At 43.2% G+C, this 25052-nt stretch overlaps 2 protein-coding genes across 4 annotated transcripts in view; one reads left to right on the top strand and one right to left on the bottom strand.

Moving 5' to 3' along the window:
- Positions 1–79: 79 nt before the first annotated feature.
- On the bottom strand, positions 80–7222 carry hspbap1 (hspb associated protein 1). 3 transcript variants are annotated; one of them, XM_061841926.1, is made up of 8 exons: positions 7120–7222; positions 5794–5995; positions 5507–5691; positions 2414–2550; positions 1717–1888; positions 1381–1464; positions 1202–1312; positions 80–572 (listed from the first exon to the last, which is right to left on the bottom strand). In XM_061841926.1, exons 2-8 carry the CDS (start codon positions 5990–5992, stop codon positions 222–224), a joined length of 1239 nt encoding a protein of 412 aa, XP_061697910.1. In that variant the 5' UTR covers positions 5993–5995; positions 7120–7222; the 3' UTR covers positions 80–221. The 3 variants fall into 3 exon arrangements, with proteins under 3 accessions (XP_061697910.1, XP_061697908.1, XP_061697909.1); XM_061841924.1 differs by having other exon boundaries at positions 7016–7172; XM_061841925.1 differs by lacking the exon at positions 7120–7222 and adding an exon at positions 6908–7016.
- A 166-nt stretch (positions 7223–7388) lies between these two features.
- The window catches only part of slc49a4 (solute carrier family 49 member 4), a 28481-nt gene continuing 10817 nt past the window's right edge, over positions 7389–25052 (top strand). Inside the window, exons 1-5 of the mRNA XM_061841923.1 lie at positions 7389–7689; positions 13245–13338; positions 16951–17231; positions 18453–18582; positions 24539–24647. Of these exons, the coding sequence (XP_061697907.1) occupies positions 7389–7689; positions 13245–13338; positions 16951–17231; positions 18453–18582; positions 24539–24647 (915 nt within the window). The remainder of the gene's footprint in view (positions 7690–13244; positions 13339–16950; positions 17232–18452; positions 18583–24538; positions 24648–25052) is intronic.

Here is a 25052-nt window from a genome sequence, read left to right as displayed (position 1 = left end):
TTGTGTGTCGCTGACGCTCACTAATGAATTAAACACTTTTTGTTGTTTATTACGACTATCAGGCATGTTAGTCATGGTTGCGATGGGAAAAAAAAAAGTTTTTGTCACGAAATGAGATGGATGATTGGAAGCGACGCGCTGTATTCGAAGCTATTGTTCGCTTTGATGCCTCCTCATTTGCATAAAGGTGAGCGGGCGCTTGTGACCTCATCAGATCTCGTTTATTCTGAGAGCGTTGACGACGACCTCCGCTTGTCCATCAGGAGCCGGGTAACCAAGGCGACCACGTCGGGATGCAGCAGACACTCCAGAAGGTCGTCTGTGCCGACGGACGCCTCGTCCGTCGTAGAAGGGGCGACGGCGTCATCTTTGTGGGCTGGGGGGAGGCGGGGGACAGGAAGCAGACTCGGTCCGAAGGGGATCTGGCTTCGGATGCGGCCGGCACGGTCGCGCTTGTTGGGGCGGGGACCATCTTCGGTTTCCGAGGTCGGTTTGGTCTTCTGTTGCCGAGCGCAGGCCCGCAGAGCCAAGTTGATGTAGTGCATGTTGTCATTATGGGATGGAATGCTCTCCTGCAGACACACACGTCACTGATTAGCCATCAGATGTGTTTGTGTGTGTGGAATTCACACATTGTTCCACTATCTTGTGCTTCTTTTTTTTGGCATTCGTGTTGTCTATCAGTAATTAGCAACCAATCACATTGCTCTACACGCAGGGATCATAAAAAGTTTGGTAGAGCTGGGTATTGTTAAGAACCTCATAATTCGATTTGTTTATATTTAAGTTGTGATATTTGATTTCATTGACACATTGATTTCAATGCTCACATGTTGAATTATTAAGAAGTAGGAAAACTAAAGAATTGGTACCAGGTCTGGACTGAACAATGTGTCCAAAAATTTTTTTTCCATTTGCATTGTGAGCTGTAAGGTCTTATGTAAAATTTAATTATGTAAACTACACAAATAAAATGCCAGTTTTATATGAACACTGAAAAAGTAAAGTGGATGCAAACTTAAATACTATTTATGATTGTTTGGAAACTATGATAAATTGGTTACACCTCAAGTGTGCACATTTTTTGCGCTCTCCAGCAGCCGGATGGGGAATCGATTCTGAGGACTCAGAGTCAATTTTGAATTATTAATATTTGTGTTACATCGATTCGGTTTTTACCCCCCCCCCGATGATGTCTCACCTCGGTGGGGTTGAGCCAGCGCACGGCATCGTCGTCACCCTGCACGCTCTTCACGGCGCATATCACAGTCCTCGTCACTGCCTCGCCCAAGCGCGCCACGTGGTCATCTTCCTATGTAAAAATTGATAAATCGATCACTTAATAATGAATAAAATATTAAATGAGTTTTTGTGGCTCACCAGCTCGATCCAGGAGTTTACGCTGACGGTAACATCGTCAAGAGACTCCACGTAGTGCCACCAGTGTCTGGGCACAAACAGAACCTGAACACAGAACAACAAAAGGGCTTACTGTACGCCTGCACGCACTTCCCGTTTCAACCGCGAGATGGCAGCATTTATCCACTGGAGCTCTCCATTGGCCTCAATTTGTATCATGATGATGTGTGTTAGTGTTTATTTATCATTGTGTATGTGTGTTGGGATACATTTGATGAGTGTGTATTTATAGTTTCATGAGCATTTATTGTATTTAATGTTTTGTGTAACGTTAAGCCAAACAAAAGCTCGACTCACCTGCCCGGGCAGTAAGGTGACAACATGCGCGGTGGCGTGCCGGAAAGCGGGAAACCTGGCGAGGTCGGGACGCGGGACGTTGACGCGGCTGAACACGCTGGACTCCTCGTACGGGATCCTGCTCGGGTAGAGCTTGGACGTGTCCTCCGGAGGAAACAAGTGCCAGCACTTCCTGCGCGCGCACACAGAACGAACAACAACAAGAAAAATCAAACTTGAAGAAAGAAGCCTCAAACGGCCAGCGAAAGGGAACAACTTTGGTGAATACTTTATGTTTATGGACTGTTTAGATATATTTTGTGTATGTTTAGTAAGTGTGAATTTCAAAGGTGTCAAACACATGGCCGGGGGCCAAATCCAGCCCACCACCTGTTTTTATGTGGTCCACGGAGGCAAATGATGAGTTAATTTCCATGATTCTTGTTCAAATTTGTAACAAAGTTTCAAATTGTCATCTCATAAATGATAATGCTGAGATTTTGCAAGTGTTTTTTTCATCAAACATGAACAATAGTTGAAAAACCCATTGATGTTGATTTCTGATTCCAAATCTCGTTCATAGATTTCATGTGTAATTACGATGAGACGATAAAAGATTTTTAAGGTTTCACAATCTTGAAGGGGAACCGTAATCAGTCTGATGCGCCCATCGTGCCGCAATCAACGCCGGGGTCAGGCATTCATGAACCAGTCTTACCGTCCTTGTACCTGCAGAACCAGGTTGCAGCCGTAAGAGTCCAGGTGGCACGGGGTGTTGGCGCCCAGGGTGCCGATCCACAGCGTGCTCTCTTTGCCGTTACGGCCCTCAAACCCGAACGCTTCCCACTTTACGTCCTGTCACACACAAACACACACGCACGCGCGCACAGCATGAAGCCATTAGCACACACATAAGTGGTTGTCGGTAAATGGCAGAGCGGTCAACATCGCCCGCACATTTCAACGCGCTGTCAATTTTTTCCCCGGCGCTATGAAAATTAATCTGCCAAATAAAATCTTGAAGTGTGTGTGTTTGTGTTTGATGTCTTTATCTTAAGGAAGAAGCTGCACATTTTAATTGAAAATGCCCCCCCCCCCCAAAAAAAAAAAAAAAAAAAAAGTGATTGAGTGAGAAAAGGTCCGATCATTTGGTTTCATTCTGTTGATATGTGGACACCGCCTGGAGCTTTTTAATAATCACTTCACCGTATAGAAATTATCGAGGACATACTAGACTCTTTATGTCTTGTGCGCATTCTCATTGGTATTCGTACAATGTTTTGACTTTGTCTTTGAGTTTTGAGTGCAAGAAGCTCCCGCAAGCCAAACATTTATGTTTATGTATCAGTATGTGTGAGTACAGTATATATTTTTGTTGTTGTGTGTGCAACTGAAGACTTAAAATTGCACATAGGTGTGAATGTGAGCATTGTTTATGTGTCCTGCGATTGGCTGGTGACCAATTCAGGGCAAAATGGATGGATGGATGGGGTAATCACAACACCCCTCCTGTCCCCCAACCCCACATTTATTTCTACTAATGTATTTCGTTTTCATTTATATGAGCGCTGGACTTCTATCATTTCTACCTTTACACTGGATATGTTGGTGCTGAGCGTATGGTGTAATCCATCCATCCACATTTCACCATTTAATAAAAGACAGCTAACGTCGGAGGAGGCGAGGGATGATGTCAGTTTTGAGACCAAAGTACCAAAATGTTATTAAGATGGTTTCCTGCTGCCATGACAATAATTTGCATTCTCTCCATTTTTTAACTTTATTCCCATCGTTGCATTTATTACTGCACCCCTGCAATGAATGTGATCGGTCTTTTTGTATCCGCCCACACCTTTTCCTCCCTCATTCTCTCCATTTCTCCTTGCAGCCACTGCACACGTGAGTGTCAGTTCTATTCTCACGCGCTGTACCTCCGTTTTCACGACTTCGCCACACGGTGACTGCCTCCCCTTTTACAACACCTGGGTCGATCCCAATTACCACTTTGGGCATAGTTGCGACCCTCCCCGCACTTTGCACACCTTCTCTTCCCTTTGCACGTCAAAGCGAACCTTTGACACTTCTTGCACGTCATTGGTCTCGGTCCATATTCCCTAACAGCATATGCCGCGAATAATAAATACACATTTTCTGCCAGCGTCTCTTCAAAATACTAACGGAATGCTCTTACTATTTCTTTTCTTCCCATTTCGTCACTTCGTCTCGTTGCCTGCCTTATTGTTCCGCCTCGAAATTCTCTTTCATGTCCTCCGCTGAAACGTCTCGCGGTATTCCCAAGACCACCCTGTAAACCTCAGTCCCCACCTGACTTTCACTCACCACTTTTCACTCCCCCACTTCCTTCATCCTGCACTCTTTCCTCCTTGCTCCTCATCCCCACACAATACCATCAAGCTCCCTGGTATAATGTATTTTTGGTATTTATATATTTGGAAATGTATATAACTGTATTTTTACAAATTTGTTCCTTCATTTCTTCTCACCTTCTACTAAGTTGGAGATGTCAAGTTGATTCCAGTTGTTTATATTCACCTCCCCACTCAAAAAGGTCCAAAAATAAATCAAGTTATATAAATTTCGGTTCACATTAATGGTGGATTTTTTTTTTAAATGATTTTATCTTGAACAGACACCATTGTGGTGTTTAACAAGTATAAACATCTATCCATTCATTTTCTTCGCCGCTCATCCTCACAAGGGTTGCGGGAGTGCTGGAGCCTATCCCACCTGTCAACGGGTAGGAGGCGGGGTACACCCTAAACTGGTCGCCAGCCACATCGCATGGCACATGTAGACAGACAACAGCCGCACTCACAATCACAACTAGGGGCAATTTAGTGTCCAATTAATGTTGCATGTTTTTTGGGACTTGGGAGGAAACCACAGTGCCCGGAGAAAACCCACGCAGGCACGAGGAGAACATGCAAACTCCACAGAGGCGGGGCCGGGATTGAACATGGGTCGTCAGAACTGTGAGGCCAACGCTTTACCAGCTGAGCCACTGTGCAAATAATATAGTATAAATGCACCTCTTGTAGATTAATTTTCCCCAATCTGTTATTTTACAAAGATTTTATTCCATGTATTTTATTTTTGAAATTAAGTGATATTGTTCAGCAATATCTGAATTTGCACATTCATATTTTATTTACTTAGTTTTATTTTGTTTGATATCCAAAAAAATACTCAAGAGTTTCTCATTACTTGGGTAATTTTTTGTTTTGTTTTTTCCATGTACTTTCCCCACTCGTATTCAAGTAATTATTTGGATGACTACTTTTTACTTGAGTCATATTATTCTAATCTAACGTAACAGGATTCTTACTCAAGTACAATATTTGGATTCTCTACCCACCTCTACTACTCGCTGATTCCTTCGCAGAATCATTTAAATTCAGGTCCCACCGAAAATCACTGTCTTCTATTTAGCGCCTTAAAGTTCCTGGAGCTAAGATAGGATCTTTTTCCTAGTCGGCATCCTATTACCAAACATTTTGCCACGCGCCTCCACCTTCTCCCGGACTGCTCGAATCCCCCCTGTGAACATGGGTTCCGCCAGTGCCAACATTTTTCCCCGCAGAACTTTTTTTTTTTTTTTTGTCCCAGCGGAGCATCGAGCCAGATATCCTGCGTCTACATGGCCAAAGTATTCCATTTTTTTCCCACAACCCTAATTTGGTGTATGGTGTCTTGTGTGTTTAAATTGTGTGTAAACAAACGAACAAGCAAATGAACTCCAAACAAACAATCTATGGTATAGAGCTACTTTCAGCCTGCTTGAATAACATACCTCAAACATGTCGGGCTGGTGTGCAAACATCCTGGCAATGTACTTGTAGTCGGCGTAGGCCCAGAACTGAGAGCGGGGGTAGTCGCAGAAAGAGCCCACATCCTCCCCTTCTTCACCTTTCAGCCAGCTGAGGAACTGACCCATGCCGGCTTCCACGTAGCAGCACTGAGTTTCAAACTGAGGAACTGCGGGAACAGGTCGACCAAGGAACCCGATGACGATTTCCATTGGGCTAGGTGATGGCGGTTGTCACGAATGCACGTTGTCCGTTCACTCGTTGCTCTTACCGTCGGTCTCCTCTTTTCTCCCGAGTCGGAATCGGACGGGTCTGTCGCCGAGACGACGACGCAGGTTATCTGCGGTCCAGCCAAGGACGGGCCAGCCTTGCGTCATGTTCAAGAAGACGGCGGGCTGCTGTAGACGAGCCACAATCCTGTTGGCCTCCTCCGGGGCGAAGGCCGGGATGTGGGTGGCACCGGCGGCCATGGCCTGTAAACACACGCAGTGTTCAGTGGGTTTTTGGTCAGGGTTTTTTCCCATTTAATCATCACTAATGATAGCAACACATTTATTTGTTGTAGGCCCATTGAATTATATTTGCAAGCGACCATCTCTTAATGTTGAGTACCATAAGGTTCTGGCTCCACCCCGTCCATCTATTTTCTCTGTTGCCTCGTAAATGACATGACGTGTGTGATTTATTTTGTTGTCTTTTATTTTTTTGTTTGTCTAGTCCCCCCTCAAAAACACTATAGAAATCTAAATTCTCATTATTGAGTACTGGCGGGTGTTATTCCTTTTGTTTCTTGTGTCCATCTGAAACTAAATAGTCGCAGGTGTCGTTATGGCTATTGTCTACATTTGTTCTCGCTGTTTGTCTCTTTTCTGCCGATCCCTGCTCAAATCAAGTACCACGAGGATGCTGTTAATCCTGGAGTTATCCTTTATCCTTGTGATTTGTTGTCACACTTGCAATGTTGTTAATTGCTCTTTGTTGTCTCTTTTCCATTGTCTCGATTTGAGTACTCTGAGATGTTTGCTTTTTGTTATCATTTCTGATATGCTACACCAGCAGGTGGTATTATTGCTTTTTGTTGTTTTGTCACTAATAACACTCCTAGCAGGTCTTGCCTCTTTTCTCTCTCCACCTTTTTGGGTCCCTTGAAATACACTAGATAATTTTTTTTTTTTTTTCAAGCAGAGGGTGTTGTTACTGATTTTTGTTCTCTCTGCACCATCTCAAACTACATACTAGCAAGTGTGTAACTATTAACAATTATAGATGTTACTGGTAAAGCTAATGGAAAGCTAGTTAGCCTGGAACCCATTTTTTAGCTTCACTTTAAAAGTCAATATCGCAACAGTTGGTGACAGTATAAGGTCGGTAGCAAAGTCAGCTACATTTCAAATCTCAGCTTTGAGAGTGAAACGCTTTGTCTGCTGTCCATCTTAGCTCGCTCGCTAACTCGTGGAAGTCGAGCTCGAGGGAAAAAAAAATCGGGTACAAACCGTCCTCAGCACGTGCAGCGAAGGTGTGGGCGGAAATAAACAAAGATCACATGACAGTGACGTAGGTGACGTAGCCGTTTTCGATTGGCTTTCGACGGGCTCACTTTGTGAAACTACTCCATTTTGGCTCCGCTAGGCATCGACGCCGCCACTCACTCGCCATTTAAAGGCGAGCTATCATGGCGGATTAAGAGCCGCAGTTTCCACAGCGGAAAGCGCCTCCTGCACGCATGCGCACTCTGGTTCCGTAACCGTCGTCGTCTGTTTTTGTTTGTGCCAGCGACTGAAACAGATACTGGTACCGAACGTTTTCTGCCTCTGTACGACGACCAAAGGGCAAATTGATCCGGAAGCGATCCCACGGTGTTGCGCTATGGGTGCCGCTTCGAGCACCGAGGCCGAGAGGGAGCCGCTTCTCGTGCCGTCCCACGCCGCGACGTCGAGACCTCCGTCGCCTGTCAACAGCCGAGTGTACGGCCGAAGATGGCTGGTCCTCTGCCTGTTCTCCCTGCTTGCCCTTATGCAGGGGATGGTGTGGAACTTTTGGGGGCCCATTCAGAACTCGGCCGCTCACGCTTTCGGCTTCACTAAGTCCGACATCGCGGTGCTGGTCCTGTGGGGTCCGGTGGGTTTCGTCCCGTGGCTGCTCTTCATGTGGCTCATGGATAAAAAAGGCGAGTTCTGATTAATATGTCAAAAAAAAAATGCTTATAGGTTAATCTCTTGACTTTAGCACCATGTGATGTCAATTGTTCTCAACAAACAAATATTGTTACTATTGGAAAACCATAGCTTTAGTCAGCTAACATTCAAACATTTTCTGAGCTGCTTATCCTCACGATGGTCGCGGAAGTGCTGGAGCCTTCCCTAGCTGTCATCGTGGAGGAGGCAGGGTACACCCTGAACTGGTTACCAACCAAGCGCAGGACACATCGAGACATAATAATCACACCTAGGGGCAATTTAGAGTTCATGTTTTTGGGATGTTGGAGGAAACTGGAGTGATTGGAGAAAACCCACAAAAGTGCAAACTCCATACAGACGGGCCTGGGATTTGAACCAAGATTCCTCAGAACGGTGAGGCCAACGCTTTATAGCTGCGCTAACATGCCACCCACTATATTTCCTTCTCAAATAAAATTAAATCTGGCATCTCCATTGCCATCAGCGGCCCCAATTTTTGAAATGTAGCTTCAAACCTGTTTTATTTAGTTTTTAAAGTAGCCGGTATGAAGTCAGAATCATCTTTGTTTGACAAATATGTAAAATCAGATGGGAATTTTGTCTCCAGTAGTTGGAGCTGCCCTCGAACCACAACAGTCAATCATTTGACACAGATCACTTTTAGGACACAAAAACACAGTCACTGAATTTTAAGAGGTTACCTGTATATATGGTAATGGCAGAATAATATTATTGTTGTTATTTTTTGGGGCGAGTCGGGTGGGGGCAATTAACCCCCTAAATGCCGAGTCCTCTAGCAATTAATTAGCAGTTTCAAATGACCAATAGGACAATGGTCTGGTGGAGTGACCATTTTGCAAATGGCGCAGATACTTCTCAAGTACGTTGGCCTCCAGCCTCTCCGCTTCCTGTCGATACCCAGACTCATCACCGTCTGTGGTGAGGCCGATGGATGGGATGTCGTCTATAAACTTCAGGAGTTTGGCAGCCAGGTGATTTGAGGTCCAGTTGTTCACGTAGAAAGACAAGAGCAGCAGAGAGAGGACAGAACCTTGGGGCGGCCCGGTACTGATGGTGTGTTTGGGGATGATGGTGTTGAACACAGAGCTGAAGTCCACGTACAGGATCCTTGCGTAGGTTCGGGTGCCGTCAGTGTGTTCTAACATGAAATTGAGTCCCATGTTGACTACACAGAACTGTGACGCTCTTAAGGGGGTCCAGCACGGAGCCCTTTGAAGGACTTCATGATCGCAGATGTCAGGGTGTCAGGCCTTTAGTGATTCAGACTCAAGATTGCAGCTTTCCTCGGGACTGGAATGATTGTGGAGTGTTGGAAACAGAATGGTGCTTCACACATTTGCAGAGATTTATTGAAATGTGTGAAGACTAGCAGTAGTATAAAATTTTATTTTACATCATAGGACAGTCAGTGCTTGTATTTATGGAGTTTGTGGTTGAGTTTTGCTTTGTTAAAGTCGCCAAGAGTAGTGAGGGATTTAGTCAGGGTGTTTGTTTTCAGATTTGTTTACTTACTTACTAGCATTGGGGTGGAGGTATTAGCTTGGGGAGGAATGTAAACACAGGTGAGGATGAAAGATCTAAAGTCACACAGCGAATAGAATTGACTTACAGTTCAAAAACGTCGATTGTAAGGACCGGCTGCAGTGTTTGCTGAGCTCTGTGATGTCCATCAGTGTACCTTTTTTTTTTATATATAGAAGCATATTTCACTAGGTTTTGATTGCACTGATAACTTGTGACACAATCAGCCTGGTGAAGGTGGAAGCACTGTAAGATTACTACGCCATCGGCAACGCGTTCGTATGATCAGGTCTCCGTAAAGCACGGGGGATCGGAACATTGAGTCTTGGTCGCCGTGCGCCGTCCAACACGGCGCCCCTAGTCAGAGAAAAAATTGAGATGATTTGCCAAATTTTCTGAAAGAAAGTCCAGGAAAGATTCACTAATGTCTATATATATCCAGCCATCCATTTTTCTTTGCCGGTTATCCTCACTAGGGTCGCAGGGAGTGCTGGAGCCCATCCCAGCTGTCAACAGGCTGGAGGCGGGGTACACCTTGAACTGGTTGCCAGCCAAATGCAGAGCACATAAAGACAAACAGCTGCACTCACAATCACACCTAGGGGCAATTTAGTGTGTCCAATTCATTTTGTATGTCTTTGGGATTTTGGAGGGAACTGGAGTTCACAGAGAACATCCAAACTCCACACAGGCGGGGCCGGGGGGTCCTCAGAATTGTGAGGACACTGCTTTTACCAGCTGCTCCACCGTTCCGCCTGACTATATATATATCATAGCAAAATATAAACTGATATCTCAAATGAAACCAAACTACGAACTGAATTTTAAACTAGTGGCTTTTTTTCATTGACTATATGATGAAAGAAATAAGACTTGTGTTCCAGATGTTGATACTAGAGATATTCAATATCGCTTTTTTTCCAGACCATTATCATTTTGAGTATTTGCTCTTCATTTTAGTATTGAGTCACTTACTGTACTTCAAGTGTAATTTATGAACAACGCAAGTTCCAACGGGTAATTCTCTTAAATTTAATGAGCGTCCTGCGCAACTCATTAATCTGCTCGCTGTTTCCAACTCGCCACTATTCTCATAAAATGACGCAAAATGTCACAGGATACGCGGCTTGGAAAATGGAGGTGGACCATATTAAGAGGCAGTGAAACCTAGTGTCAAGTTAGCATGTCATGCAGAGTGCGATTGCCTTGTGACTGATGTGCAAAATTGCACAACTGTTCTTGTGACGTTGGAGTCAGTTCAGACAAAGTAAAATAAGAGGACAGCTGACAAGCTTGTCATATCCGCAAGGTCCCCACTCAAGTTTACCGCAAGTGGACTTGGCCACTAGGCCGAGTGTTCAATTGGGTTAGTGGTGTCGTTAACCCTGTCAGACTTCACTGCTCGTAGCTGTCGAATGGACTCTGACTGTCTGTCTGTCTGTAAGTGTCTGTGTCTCTCTGTATCTCTGTCTGTCTTTCTCTCTCACTCTTTGTTTCTGTCCCTGTCAATGCCCCACATTCAACCTGGCCGCCACGAAGGCACGATATTTGGAATTGTGTCCATTTTCAATCTGTGACCCGGAAATATTGTCAGTCAGCGGCACATTGTATTAAACAACAGTGGCTGATTCTGGAGCTTACAGACATTAGTAAATGAGTTTCTTTCGGCTTGTCCCGTCAGGGGTCGCCACAGCGTGTCATCTCAGATGAACGCACATATTTGTTAGGCACAGTTTTAACGCCGGATGCCCTTCCTGACGCAACCCCTCTCGGGGAGTGGAGGCCCCAGTGGGATACGGCAATTTAAATTAAAAAGGGAAACAAACGGTCTATTTTGTCCAATATCCTTTATATCGGTGTCCTTTTTGTCGAGGTTCCACTGTATAATCTAATACATATTAAAAGTAGTCAATTAATGATTTAATTACCGTAATTCCCGGCCTACAGAGCGTACCTGGTGATAAGCATCACTTCATTTGTAAAGGAAATACCATTTGGTACATACATTGGCTGCAGCCGTGTAAAAGGCTCAAGTTCCCACATTGAAACACGAGATATTTACAAAGAAAGAGAGTACACAGAGAGTTTAACGCTAGCGGCGCCGTGCTACCACTAATGCGAGCGCTACGCTAACAGGCCCGGTTAAAAAAAAACATACTGGTAAAAATCACTGAGTCACGGCAGTAACATGCTAGCGCAATGCTAACAGGGCCGGACCGGTAAAAGTCACTTCCTCGGCGCATATATTCACCGGTGTCACTCTTACCTTTTCCGCTTGAGTGCCCCCTTGCGGCCGTTAGGAAAAAAAAATGCACAAATTAACCGCATCACCGCATAAACCGCAGGGTTGAAAGCGTGTCTTATATGCCGGAAATTACGGTATGTTGTTATTATAGCGTAGTGCTTTTGATAGTGTTTAGGCCTTCAAAAAAGGCCTTGAGGTTCTGATATTATGCAAAAACACTCATTGTAGGTTAATTGAAGACTCTAAATTGCTTATAGGTGTGACTCTGTGTGCAAATGGTTGTGTGTTTCTATGTGCCCTGCGATTGGCTGGCGACCAGTTCAGGGTGTACCCTGCCTCTTGCCGGAAGTCAGCAAAAAAGCGGTTTGGAAAATGGATGGATGGACAAAAATAGTCTATGAATTGAATACAAAAATGGAAAAAAAGACATTTCTTTGGAAATAATATAGACTTGTAAAAATGTATATAAACATGCTGAGGTAAAAATATAGAACTATAGACTCAATATGGATGGCAATAAAAATGTTTGAAAAGTGTACGTATGTGAGAAAATAATACAGAAATATGTACAAATATTAGATGGAAAATATCAGACTTAAATGTACTTCATATTAGGGTCTGAAATGTTGTGATTTATCGTTAGACTATAAACTGTGTCATCCCTACGGCTCAGGAACTTTAACTTCTGCGGTGTGTCCTCCTGTCCTACTTTGACCTATAATGCGAGAGTGGGTTGTCGGAATGCTATTAAAGTGCTCCTCGCGGCCCTCAAGTCTCGAGGGTCTTTTGAGTTATTCCACTTCAACCGGGTGAGAAAACAAAAAAAGCAAAGGCACCTCCGACTGCTTTGCGAGCGCGTCTGACCTCGCTGTTCGAGTTTTGCGGTTTATGGTCAAAGATTTGGCGGCGTGCTCCGTTCAAACACAGTCACTTTTGCGCTGGCCTCTTTTTGTGGGACTACTCGTGATCGACCTGCCAACTGAATTTCATGTTTGTAAGTGAAAACTGGGTTTGGGGGACTTTAAAATGGTCACTTTAAAGAAAAATGGCAATCTTCCAGTTTCTTTTCAAGCATGACCTCTGTCTGGAGACTTTTTTTTTTTAGAGTCAAAGTGAAACTGTCACATTAATAGAGGGAAGTTAAGAGAGTTTCCCCAATAAGTGCATCAAAAAGATCACTTCCACATGGAAAGGCAACAATTGAGGAAGTTCGAGCCTCGTCACATGTTTGCAGCCGTTACTGACGGGACGGCAACCGGTCACAATCGAAGTGGGCCGACCTAGTTTGGAGAAGAAGTTCAGACAATGCACAGTTTAGTGCGACAAATAATCAAATAAGTGACGTACTGGCATGCGTGTGATGTTCACGTACGCATGTGATTCACGTGATCACTCCTCTTACAGATGTGGGGTCAAATGTACGGTTCGCGGGCCAGAACTGGCCTGCCAGGGGGTCTAATTTATGATTTTTAAAAAGATTTCCAACACAATAAATAAATGGAAATATTTTTGAATTGTAATTATTTGCAACAAAACAATAAGAAACATTTGGAATAGTTGTTATTTATAGCTTTTTAGGTCACAAATATCCAATCCAAATCCACTTGAGATCAAATTGCGTTGATTGCGGCCCAGCAACTAAAATGATTTTGACAGCCCTGGCAGTTTCCAGCTGCACAATAGAAATGAACAATTCTTGCAGGTGTCTTTTTTTTTTTTTTTTTTCCATCTGATCGCATCTCTTCTCGTCTCCGGCAGGTCTTCGGGCATCCCTCCTGCTGTCGGCCTTCTTCATGCTGCTGGGGGCGGTGCTCCGGAGCCTCCCCCTGTCGGACCCGGCTCTCCGGCGCTGGTAAGACTCCTCCTTCTCGTCATCGTTCTCCTCCTGGTCATCCTCTTCATCAGTCATCCTGCCCCTCCTCTGCCTTCTTCTCCTCCTCGTCATCCTCCTTTCCTTCCTAATCATTATCTCTCTATTCCACCTCTCATCCTCCTCCTATTCCTTCTCTTTGTGCTCAACCTCTTCCTCATTGCCTTTTTACTCCTAATCCTCATCCTTCTCCTGGTCCTCTTTTCTTTAATCCTCCTCCTTCTTTTCTTTCCCCCCTTTTCCTCTTTCACCTACTTCTCTACCACTTTGGCGTGCTTCTCCTCATCCTCCTTTTCTCCTCCTCTTCCTCATTGTTGTCCTGTGACGCCGGTGGCGAGGTCAAGCATTTATTTCTTTAATCAAATTCCCACTGCTGCCGGGGCAACTGAATTGAAACAGCGCTGGTCTTTCTTTTCACTCATTTAACAAGATGCATAAAAGTCACTTGTTGCCATCACTTATATGAAAATTTCCACTGATTATTATTAGGCACTGTCGTCAATTTCATGAATTGTAGAATAGAATTATAGGACAGAAGGCCTTCCTTGTCATTGTCTGGGTGGCGACAAAGACATCTGGGATGAGTGGAGCGATTGCATCCATTTAAAAGACAAACAGTTGAGGCGATTAAGCGTGCCGTTGACTTTTTATGCATTATCATGAAGGACTGTGAAGGATCCATCACAACTGTAAAGTGCCATTTATGTAATACACAGTCGGTTTTTTTTTTTTTTTTTTTCAAAAAGCAGTTTTAACGTTTTTCTTTAATCCATGCCTACCACTCAGCAATCGGGTGCGCTTGTCTGGCCAGCTCAAGGTCAAAGCGATCAAGGTTCCGCCCGCCGCTGCCTCAGTGCATGACGGGATTGACGCAAGCGTGCCGGTTTGACGCCAGGACAAGATGGCCTTGTAGGATAACAAGCGAAAACGCTGACACGCTTCATTTGCGAACTAATTGTCAGCGGGTCGCAGTTGTTAATGGTTGACTCAGGTCAGGCCGCTCAAATGCGGGTGCAGCGTTCACCAGTTAGTAACGCTTAACAGGAAAACAACCCCAGAAATGGCCACAAAAGCACGAGATTGTTATCCTAAAATTTATTTTGATGTTAAATATTTTAAATATTTTTCCATGTATTTTTGTCCTTCATTATCTTTCTTTTTAACGTGTAATTTGGCATTGCATCCCCCAATATTATTCTGTGTGTGTGTGTGTATTCCAAAATTGTCACACTTTTAACAAACATTTTTAATATCAGCCATGTCTAGGAAACTAGTGTTTTTTTTGTAATTGTTCCCCACACCTTTATATTACTCTATTATTCACACAATATATTTTTATTTTCCCTATTTATATTTTTGATCACTCAATATTTTTGTACTTTTTGTATATATTTATATTCCCCTCCTGCCCCTTCCCCCATTATTATGGGGGTTATTTTAAAACTAATAATAATGTTAGAAACTTGGAATTTCTGGGTGATTTTTTTTTTTTTCCAACTATTTTGTCGTAGTATATGATGTAAAAAGTCTCCCAGCACAAATATTTCATATTTGATGAAAAAGGATGATATTTGTGCATAAAAAGGCTACAATTAACCACAAAAGACACTTTTTGATATTGACTATTAAAAAATACTATATTTTTATCTTATGTTTTATATTTTTTTAAATATATTTAGTTGTAGAAAATCTTCATACACACATTTTATATTTTTGTGTATATGTTTGTGGACAAAAAGGCAATAGTTGACTGCAAAAATAATGAAAAAAATGTTGGCACAAAAATGCAAGAATTTGCTCTCCAAAGTTGTTGTCACAAAAGCTACCGCATAAATTTGTGCAGCAAATTTGTACTTTTCCTCTGAAATGACAGCCTTTGCTATTAAAACCCTCTATTTGCTTCCAAAAAGGCTACATAAAACGATGAAAATATTAACACGGATGACTTGGGTCAAGTGCAGATGCAGCATTCACCGGTAGATGTCACTGTAACAGAGACAAAAAGCCAGTGTGAGGACTTTTTCAGCTGTTGCTTTGGTGTGAACCTTGATGCAGACAGTTTAGCACTCTTATGGACAACTTCAGATCATCTCATTAGCTACAAAATTACACTTGCGCAACATACTATAGATCAAATGTAATTAAATTTCATTCCTTTGAGATGGACCACACCCTCAAGAGATGTATTCAAACACTGCATTCGTTGACAAAAAGGTTGCTTTAAAGCCATGGAAATATTGTTTTGCCTTGAATACACAATTTTCCATTAATAACACTGTAACGAGACACACAGCTTCGAAAAAGTTACCTGTGTCTCATTAGTCCATGAAATGTTTTCTCAAGTTTTGGGAATCATGCAGATGTATTTTTCTTTTTCTGTCTTTCTTTTGTCTCATATTCATCTTTGGATGTCCCAGATAAACACATTTACTTTCCTGTTCCAATACTTTTGGAGGGGACTGTGTTTCCCGAACACTACAAAACCAGTACTAAATTGCAAATAAAGAGCCGCAAAGCTTTTCTTTTTTTTTTTTTCAATTTCTTGGGACTTTTGAGGAAACGTGTCTTCCAAATTTCCCGCAATTCCTTTCAAATCATCACATCGCTGCTGGTTGGAGGCAGAATGAATGCAATTTGTTTTTAGTCTATTCTTCTATGAATTGCTCTTTTTCTTCGTCCTTTCTTACTCGCAAACTGGGAACGTGCCATTTATGTGCGATGTAGCCTCCGACAGCCGGCAAAGTGTCAACAATATTCCAACTGCGCCAAAATTCACAAAGTTAAAAAATTGCCTTTGCGGCAGTGAAGAGTGAGTGACACTGTAATAGGCTGTTTGTGTATTGTTTCCATGGAGACGAGTCCTGCTTTTCACATGCTGACTCTCTTACACACTGCACTTTGTTTTTGTGGTGCTTAACTCCAAACTTTTTGCTCACAAAAAGCAACATTAATACAGTACATAAAAATATGATTGTTTCGCCACTCAAAAAGTGTTCAGGAAAGTCTGTGTTAAGCGGTTCTCTTAGACTGCTCTACTTTGTATATACAGTAGGCCTTGGTTCTCGAACATTTTCGAATAAATCGGTTTTAAAACAAAAATTTCAAGATTTTTCAGATTCAATCATGGCCCCAAAGAAGGAAACTTCCTTGTTTAAAGTTATTATAATTATTCTGCACTTTTGTTAATAAAAAAAAGTTTACAAGGCTGGGGGCCGAGTCACTACAGATACGGCAATGCACTCCTAGCCTAGTGTACTCTACTACAAAAGTGTACATTTTAAGCAAAAAATTAAATATATTTCTTAAATTATTTTATTATGTAAAGTATTTAAACTATACATGTATTTCTACTATGCAGTTTATTATCAGAAAAAGCTAAAAAAAATGCTTTAAAAAGCCCAATTTTTTAGGCTTGGACCACATTATTTCTTTTTCCATTCATCGTAATGGGAAACATCGATTCAGTTTTCGAACAAATCACTTGTCGAACCGTTTGGTGGAACGGATTGTGGTCGGGAACCAAGGCATCCCTGTATAACCTTATTTTTGTTTACAAAGATGCCTAATTTGGAGGTCGTGCTTTGCTTGTTGCAGGTTAATCCACGGTGGCCAGCTCCTGAACGGTTTGGCCGGTCCCACCATCATGAGCGCCGGCCCCTTCCTGTCCACCACATGGTTCGCACCGGACCAGCGAGCCACCGCCACCGCCGTGGCGTCGCTCTTCTCCTACCTGGGCGGGGCTGCCGCCTATGTGGCGGGACCCCTGCTCGTGCCCGCCCCCAACGGCACCCAGGGGGTGGGCCACCGGGTGTCGATGCCCACGCCCGTTTTGGATGGGGCCATCCGGGAGAAGATCCAGCTGGTTATGTACATAGGTACGAGCTCCATCTAATCGATAGTGCATGGGTTTGCTTTAGTTTCAAATTATTTACATCACAGCAAGGGACAAATTCAATAAAAAAAATAAAATAAAATAAGAAGGCAATGAAGGCAAAAAAAATTTTGTTGGTGTGAATATTATGCTTAAATGATTCTGAACATTAAAAGCATGTGGCACTGTCATAAGATGGCATCTGGCATTTTCTTCCATCTTATTTCCACCTCACTTATTCAACACTGCAAAAACTCAAAATTTTACCAAAAACATTTGTCCTATTTCTAGTCAGAAGTAAGGTGGCCACGACAGGTCACAATTGCAAACGTCACAATACAACGACATGAAAGCCACGACACGATATTAACACCCAATGAAATGCAGACGTTACAATGTAATAACATTAATTCATCCAGCCATCCATTCTTAGCCGCTTATCCTCACAAGGGTCGCGGGAGTGCTGGAGCCTATCCCAGCCATCATCGGGCAGGAGGCTGTGTACACCCTGAACTGGTTGCCAGCCAATCGCAAGGCACAGAGATAGACAACAGTTGCACTCTCAATCACACCTATGGGCAATTTAGAGTGTCCAATTAATGTTGCGTGTTTTTGGGATGTGGGAGGAAACCAGAGTGCCCGGAGAAAACCCACGCTGGGATAGGGATAGGGAAAGCGTGCAAACGCCACACAGGCGGGGCCGGGATTTGAACCCCTGTCCTCAGAACTGTGAGGCCAACGTTCTACAGCGGCACCACCGTGCCACTGAAAATCCTCAACTGTTGCCGAATTAAAATAATTCTGCAAGGACAAGCAGGCCAAAATATGTCCACAGAGAGATAATAGACTAATAGCCAATCAAAGAAAATGCTTGATTTCAGTTCTCGCATCTTAGGGTGGCCCTTTTTTTCTTTCTTTCTTTCTTTTTTTTTTTTTTAACATAGGGCCAGGCAACTTTGGATAATTTTTTCCCATTAAAAATCCAATTACCATTTAAAAACTTATTTGTATTTCATGTTTACTTTGGTTATCTTTGTCTAATAAGTTTGTCTGACGATCAAAACATAAACAAGTGGGGAAGCTACACCCTCCCCCGCAAAAAAATCAGAATTTGAGAACGAGCCAGTAGTTTTTCATCGCACTCTGTATATTGTCACCCGTTTTTTTGCGATCAAAGCACTATATTTGTTTACAAAAGATTTTCGTGCCTGTGCTCCATGTCCAGAGCTGGCCGCCATCGCCGCGCTATTTGCAGCTGTCCTCTTCTACTTCCCCTCGCGCCCACCGCTACCCCCCAGCGTGGCCGCCGCCAGCCACAGGCTCAGCTACAGGAGCAGCATCTGCAGACTGCTCAGGTGAACGCACACACACAAACACACACAGTTTAAATATCTGTATCTATATCCTCTCATCCAGCGGGGTGAAACCCAATGTATAGGTGCCGAGCGTGTTCGGATGATTGAAGGCTCTAAATTGCCCATAGGTGTGAATGTGAGTGCAATGGTTGGTTGTTTCTATGTGCCCTGCGGTTGGCTGGCGACCACCTCAGAGTGGACCCCGCCTCTTACCGGAAGGCATCTGGGATAGACGCCAGCACGCTCGCTGCTCTCGTCAGGATAAGCGGTTGAGAAAATCGGTGGATAAATTTCTATTATTTAGTAATTTTTCCATAGTCTTGAGATCGTTGTAATTTTAGTTTAGCATTTTATATTACTGTGTAATTATTTTAGTATCTTTATTAATCTTTCTTTTATTTTTGCCTTATATTTATTTTTGCGGTTGTGTATTGGCATACAATTTTTGTTATATATTTTATTTAAAATTTTTTCCCCAAGCATGTATGTATTTTCTTTTTTGCATTTATTTTATATATATATATATATATATATATATATATACACACACACACACACACAGTATATTATAAATCCTTTCCTATCCTGTCTGTCCTCAATTGTTCATCCCATGTTTTTGTCTTTTTCTAATACTTTAAAAAGACTCATTTTTAAATCTTTTTTTTGTATTTTTATCAGCGAATGAACGGTATGCGCTTGTTGAATTCAGTGGAATCTTTCATGAAGCTCCTTGCCATCTGCTGAGTTCTTTATCAAAGAAGCCGCCATCTTTGCACCCAGATTAATTACAGCGCCTTGATAACATTCCATGTGGGCAGCTCGTCGGTTCCCCCTCAAGTTGCGACCGATATCCGTAGACCCGAAAAAAAAAAGTTTCAAGGGGTTGTTTTCCGCTGAGACGATTTTGCAAAGAAGCGGCATTGCCCGAGGTTCCGGCCATGGATCAAAAACGCTGGAGACGCGCGATGGCGGCCTGTGAATAAATACCTTCAGTGTGTGCCCAGTGGGCTCGGACGCTTTGGATGAACTGCCAAGCGGTCGTCATCTTTCTCACAAAGATAGGCCAAGTTATCCAGGACATCCGGGTTGGCCGCGAGTGATAGGCAGCCTTCCAGGCGGCGTTTTATCTCAGCGAGACAGCATCAAGCATCCGAGTGTTGAGCTGCTGTGTAAATACGCCTGCATATCACCGAAATAGAGGTAGAAGCTACGCTAATTCAATAAGTTTGTCCGAATATTGGCCAAAATGAACGCTTTAAAATAAAATGGTCTGTTTTGGGCATTGTTTCTTGAGACTTTAGACAGGACTGGCTGGAAAATTTCATGGGGCTACGGGACACTTGTTTTGGGGGCTGAATTTTCTCAAATTTACAAGGGTTCTGGAAATGACTGAAATCAGTCTAAATTGCTGCTTAAAATGGAAATTACACACCCCCTGTGTCATCTTTCTGTTAATGTTTTGACTTCGGCGGCACGGTGGCTCAGCTGGTGACGCGTTGGCCGCACAGTTTTGAGGTCCCGGTTTCAATCCCGGACCCTCCTGTGTTGCATGTTCTCTCCGTACCTGCGTGGGTTTTCTCCAGGCACTCCGGTTTCCTCCCACATCACAAAAACATGCAACATTTATTGGACACTCTAAATTGCCCCGAGGTATGATTGTGAGTGCGATTGGTTGTTTGTCTCTATGTGCCCTGCGATTGGCTGGCAACCATTTTAGGGTGTACAGCTGGGATAGGCTGCAGCACTCCCGTGACCCTTGTGAGGATAAGCGGCTAAGAAAATGGATGGATGGATGTTTTGACTTCAGACTGACCTGTTTTAGCCACAACGTCTCCAGACAGGGTTTTCTTTTTAATTTAAAATGGCTTACTTTAATGAGTATCCCTTGCAGTACCTTAGCCACATGTTAGAATTCCAAAGGTGTTTTTTTTGGGGGTGGGGGGGGGCGTCATGCCAATAATCATTGCGGACCAATGAAGCTTCCAGTTCTCCAGCTAGCCTGCTGCTACTTAGCCTTCTGGCTACTTAGCCGCTGCAGCTGCACTCTGCTTCGGGTTAACCTTCTCCCATTAAATCTGCTTCTTGCCGCCGTCACATTCTTCAGCAATGGCTTCCTTTCTGCTTACGTGGTGTTGGTTCTATATGATCCATACAGTGCCTTAGAGTGCTAAGCTAAATGCAAGCCTCCTACAGCAGAGACCTTGATTTGTTTTAAAACAAACTTGATGGAGATTGGGGTCTGGTGACAATTCCGAACTGAAAGTGGATTTTGCAGCAGATTTGTTTTCAAAGTCAACTGCTGTGCATTATCTACGTTTACAAACAGATGCAAGTTATGCGCTAGCTAAAGAAAACCAGGACGTGTTTCCTTCGGGTGGAGTCGAACGTATCATCAGCTAAGTGCCATTTGTCCTTGACGGGCCCGACTGGAGATCAATGGATCACCATGACAAAGTTCAAAGCTAAAGTGATTACAGCGGTGTGTGTGTGTGTGGTGTGTGTGTGTGTGTGTGTGTGTGTGGTGTGTGTGTGTGTGGTGTGTGTGTGTGTGTGTGTGTGTGTCTGCGGGGGTAGCGGTGGTCTCATCAATCCGGTTGCTCAGGCAGTTTGCATCTTTGATTAAAACAAAACCATAACTTAACGCCTTCCGTCGTGATGTTCAGCCCCATAATTAAGACTGCAGATGCCAGCAGCTGGAAGCGTTGAACTAGTGAAGGATTTTTAGGCCGAGCTGGGAACCAAGCACAGCTAACAACATTCAGTAGACTTGACACCTGTTCCCTGGGGAAGTTGGACATCCATTACGCAAACATGCCGACTTCAGTGAACCCCTTTGAATTCGTATTGAAATTACTGTACATTTTCAGAAGTCGTCTTCTTCTTCTTTTCCTTTCGGCTTGTCCTGTTAGGGGTCGCCACAGCGTGTTAATTTTTTCCGTCTAAGCCTATCTGGTGCATCTTCCTATCTAACACCCACTGTCCTCATGTCTTACCTCACAACATCAGTCAACCTTTTCTTTGGTCTTCCTCTCGCTCTTTTGCCTGGCAGCTCCATACTCGACACCCTTCAACTAATATACTCACTCTCTTGGCTCTGGACAAGTCCAAACCATCGAAGTCTGCTCTCTCTTTGGCTGTACCTCTAACGAGCTCATTTCTAATCCTATCCAACCTGTTCACACCAAGCGGGAACCTCAACATCTTCCTTTCTGCGACCTCAAGTTCTGCTTCCTGTTGTCTCTTCAGTGCCACCGTCTCTAATCCGTACATCGTGGCCGGCCTCACCGCTGTTTTATAAACTTTTCCCTTCATCCTAGCAGAGACTCTTCTGTCACGTAGAACACCAGACACCTTCCGCCAACTCTTCCACCCCGTTTGGACCCGTTTCTTCACTTCCTTACCACACTCTCCATTGCTCTGTATTGTTGAAGTATTTGAAGTCGTCCACCCTCGCTATCTCTTCTCCCTGGAGCTTCACTCTTCCCCCTCCGCCCCTCTCATTAATACACATATATTCATTTTTTTCTCTTCAGATAATCTTCATTTCTCTCCTCTCCAGTGCATGCCTCCATCTTCCTAATTGTTCCTGCGCCTGCTCCCTCCTTTCACCGCATATCATGATATCATCTGCGAACATCATGGTCCAAGGGGATTCCAGTCTAACCTCATCTGTCAGCCCATCCATCACCACTGCAAACAGGAAGGGGCTCAGTACATTTTCAGGAGTAGTTTGAATATTTTGCCCCAAGTCAAATGTCACTTCGAAACTTGAAACGTGTTAGACGTGTCTATCGTGAATAAACCTACAAGAAAGTCTTACAAAAGCCTGTCCGAAAAGACCCAAAGTCTGATATTGTGGTTTGAAATGTCCAATTTAGTGTAACTTTGGCTATTTCCAGGGGTCGAGAAGTCAGCTCCTGAAGCCATATTGCATAAGCCATATGATGAGGAATAACAAAGTATTTGCCTTTTCTTCACTCCGCATGATGGGTTAGCGTCTCGAGTTTCCTGTCTCTTTTTGAGATGATGTCAGGATGCCTCCCGCATGACAACGAGGTGGGTGGGGGTGGGCAGGAGGCCAGAAGAAACCAAAACAATGGGGTGGGTTTCATGTGAGTGTGTGTGTGTGTACGTATGTGTACGTGTTTGTGTAATTTGTGCGGTAAGATGATGGGATTTGAGCTCCTCCAGCAGCCCACAGCTTTCAAATGTGTTTTTTTGCCCAAAGCCATTTGCCTCATTCAGGAATCGGTGCAAGGCTTTCATGTCTTATTTGTCCACCGGCTTCAGTGATGTCTTCAGAAGGGATGTGATGTGAGGAGCATGTGCCCGCCGTAGCTGTCTGGATACTCTTCTCAAATGAATTTGGGAAAAAAAAAACATATATGTATTGTATAAGTCATGGTTTGGGTTTCAAGATGGAGTTAGAGTTAAAAAATGTGGTTTTTAGCCAAAGTTATGGTTTCCAACAAGGTTTAGGATTTCAAAGTAAGGTTTCAAGGCAGAGGTCAGTTTTCAAAGTAGGGTTTTAAAACCTAGGTTGGGGTTTCAGTCGTGATTTAGGGTTTGAATGTAGAGTTTTAAGGATAGGGTTCGTTGTTTGGTTTTCAGTTCTTGGGCCACTCCTGTTCAGCCTGTATATGCTCCTCTTGGGGTCAAATTCTTCAAAACTTTAATTTTGACTACCATAGCTATGCAGATGACACACAGTTACTGCATATTTAGCAGTGTCTCCAGATGACTACAGTTCAATTGAGGTATTGTGCCACTGTGCAAATCAGATAAATAACTGGATGAGCCAAAATTTTCTTCCAACTAAATCACAACAAAACTGAGACAATTGTTTTTGGCAATAAAGAAAAGAATTGCTGTTAGTAAACACCTGGACCCTCTATCTTTCAAATAAAAACAAAGACCAAGTCCGAAACCTTGGTGTTCTGATTGATTCAGACCTGACTTTCAACAATCGTATCAAATTAATCACAAAAACTGCCTTCTACCATCTGAAGAACATATCTAGAATCAAGAAGGCTTGTATGTGTCAAGCAGACCAGGAAAAGCTCATCCATGCTTTTAACTCAAATAGACTTGACTACTGTAATGGTCTTCTGACTGGACTCCCCCAAAAAAGTATTAAACAGCTGCAGCTCATTCAGAATCCTGCAGCTTGCGTTCTGACCAAAACAAAGCGGTCAGAGCATATAACTCCAATCTTAAAGTCCTTGCACTGGCTTCCAGTCAGCTTTAGAAGATATTTTAAAGTTCTGCTACTGGTCTATAAATCACTAAATGATTTAGGTCCTGAATACATGAAAGAAATTCTTACGGAATTCAAACCCAGTAGAGATCTGAGATCGACTGACTCAGGTCAAATAGCGGACCGCAGAGTTCAAAGCAAACATGGCGAAGCAGCATTTAGCTATTATGCTGCACACAAATGGAATACGTTGCCAACAGAGGTGAGGTCAGCCCCAAGCGGGAACGTTTTTAAATCCAACTTCAAAACTCTTCTTTTTTTTTTCTCATGCTTTTTAAAACATATCCACTTTTTGATCATATTACTTGCACTATATGCTGTTTTAACTGTCTTTTTTTTTCAATATTGTGTTTGTCACTTTTTTTGTTTTCATCCCGTTTAAAATGTTTTATCTCTTTGTTTTCAAATGCCTTTAATCATGCAAAGCACATTGAGTTACCTCGTGTATGAAATGTGCTTTACAAATAAATTTGCTTTGCTTTGCTGTGCTTCAAATTAGGGTTTCAATCTGGATTTCCTTTCACACAAACTGGGAATATGTGTGACCTTCAACACCGTTTATTGCCCTTTTTTGTGTGTCCAGTGGTACAAAGAGGCGTTTTCGAGCTAGCGCGTGACCTTATGCACAAGGGCACGCTCAGCACTTGTGAAATGATGATGATGATGATTTTTTTTTTTTTTTTTGTGTGTGTCCTGCAGTAACCTCCGCTTCCTGATGATAGCTCTGGCTTACGCAGTGCCCACAGGAGTGATCGCCGGCTGGGCGGGCGTCCTTGACATGATCCTCACGCCAGCCAAAGTCAGCCAGGTACGGGCGCGCTCAGAAGTCAGCACACATAACGCACGACGTTCCGAAGGAAGAAGCGTTTGATTTTGACAGATGGATGTTTGTGGAATCTGTCTGCTCCTTCCAGACAAGAAAATATATTAGTTAACGTCACATCTTCCAAAAAAATTGCAACTTCATGAAGTTACAACTATAGCTTCACAATTTTACAATTATATCCTGCCAAGATTGGGACTTCATCAGCGTTACTGATGGATTTCTTTCGCTGTAATATTATGTCTTTGTCCTTGTAAGATTAAGATTTCATTTTGCTAATGTTACGACTTGCTCCTCATAAGTCCATCCCCCCCCACCCCCCACCCCGACACACACACACACACACATACACGTACACATTTTATGGCTTTTTTTTCGCAAAAACATAAC

This window comes from Syngnathoides biaculeatus, chromosome 14 (assembly GCF_019802595.1).
Source record: "Syngnathoides biaculeatus isolate LvHL_M chromosome 14, ASM1980259v1, whole genome shotgun sequence".
In the NCBI taxonomy this organism is placed as follows: domain Eukaryota; kingdom Metazoa; phylum Chordata; class Actinopteri; order Syngnathiformes; family Syngnathidae; genus Syngnathoides; species Syngnathoides biaculeatus.
The sequence above is the reverse complement of the archived record's forward strand: the minus strand, read 5'-3'. Positions and strand labels throughout refer to the sequence as shown.

What these genes read in the sequence shown, in the direction of transcription:
- hspbap1 (XM_061841926.1), bottom strand. Translation starts at nt 5,992, where the DNA reads ATGGCCGCCGGTGCCACCCACATCCCGGCCTTCGCCCCGGAGGAGGCC. An exon ending in GTTCTGCAGGTACAAGGACG is followed by an intron (nt 1,889 to 2,413) that starts GTAAGACTGGTT and finishes GTGCGCGCGCAG; the next exon opens with GAAGTGCTGGCACTTGTTTC. An exon ending in TAAACTCCTGGATCGAGCTG is followed by an intron (nt 1,313 to 1,380) that starts GTGAGCCACAAA and finishes ATTTTTACATAG; the next exon opens with GAAGATGACCACGTGGCGCG.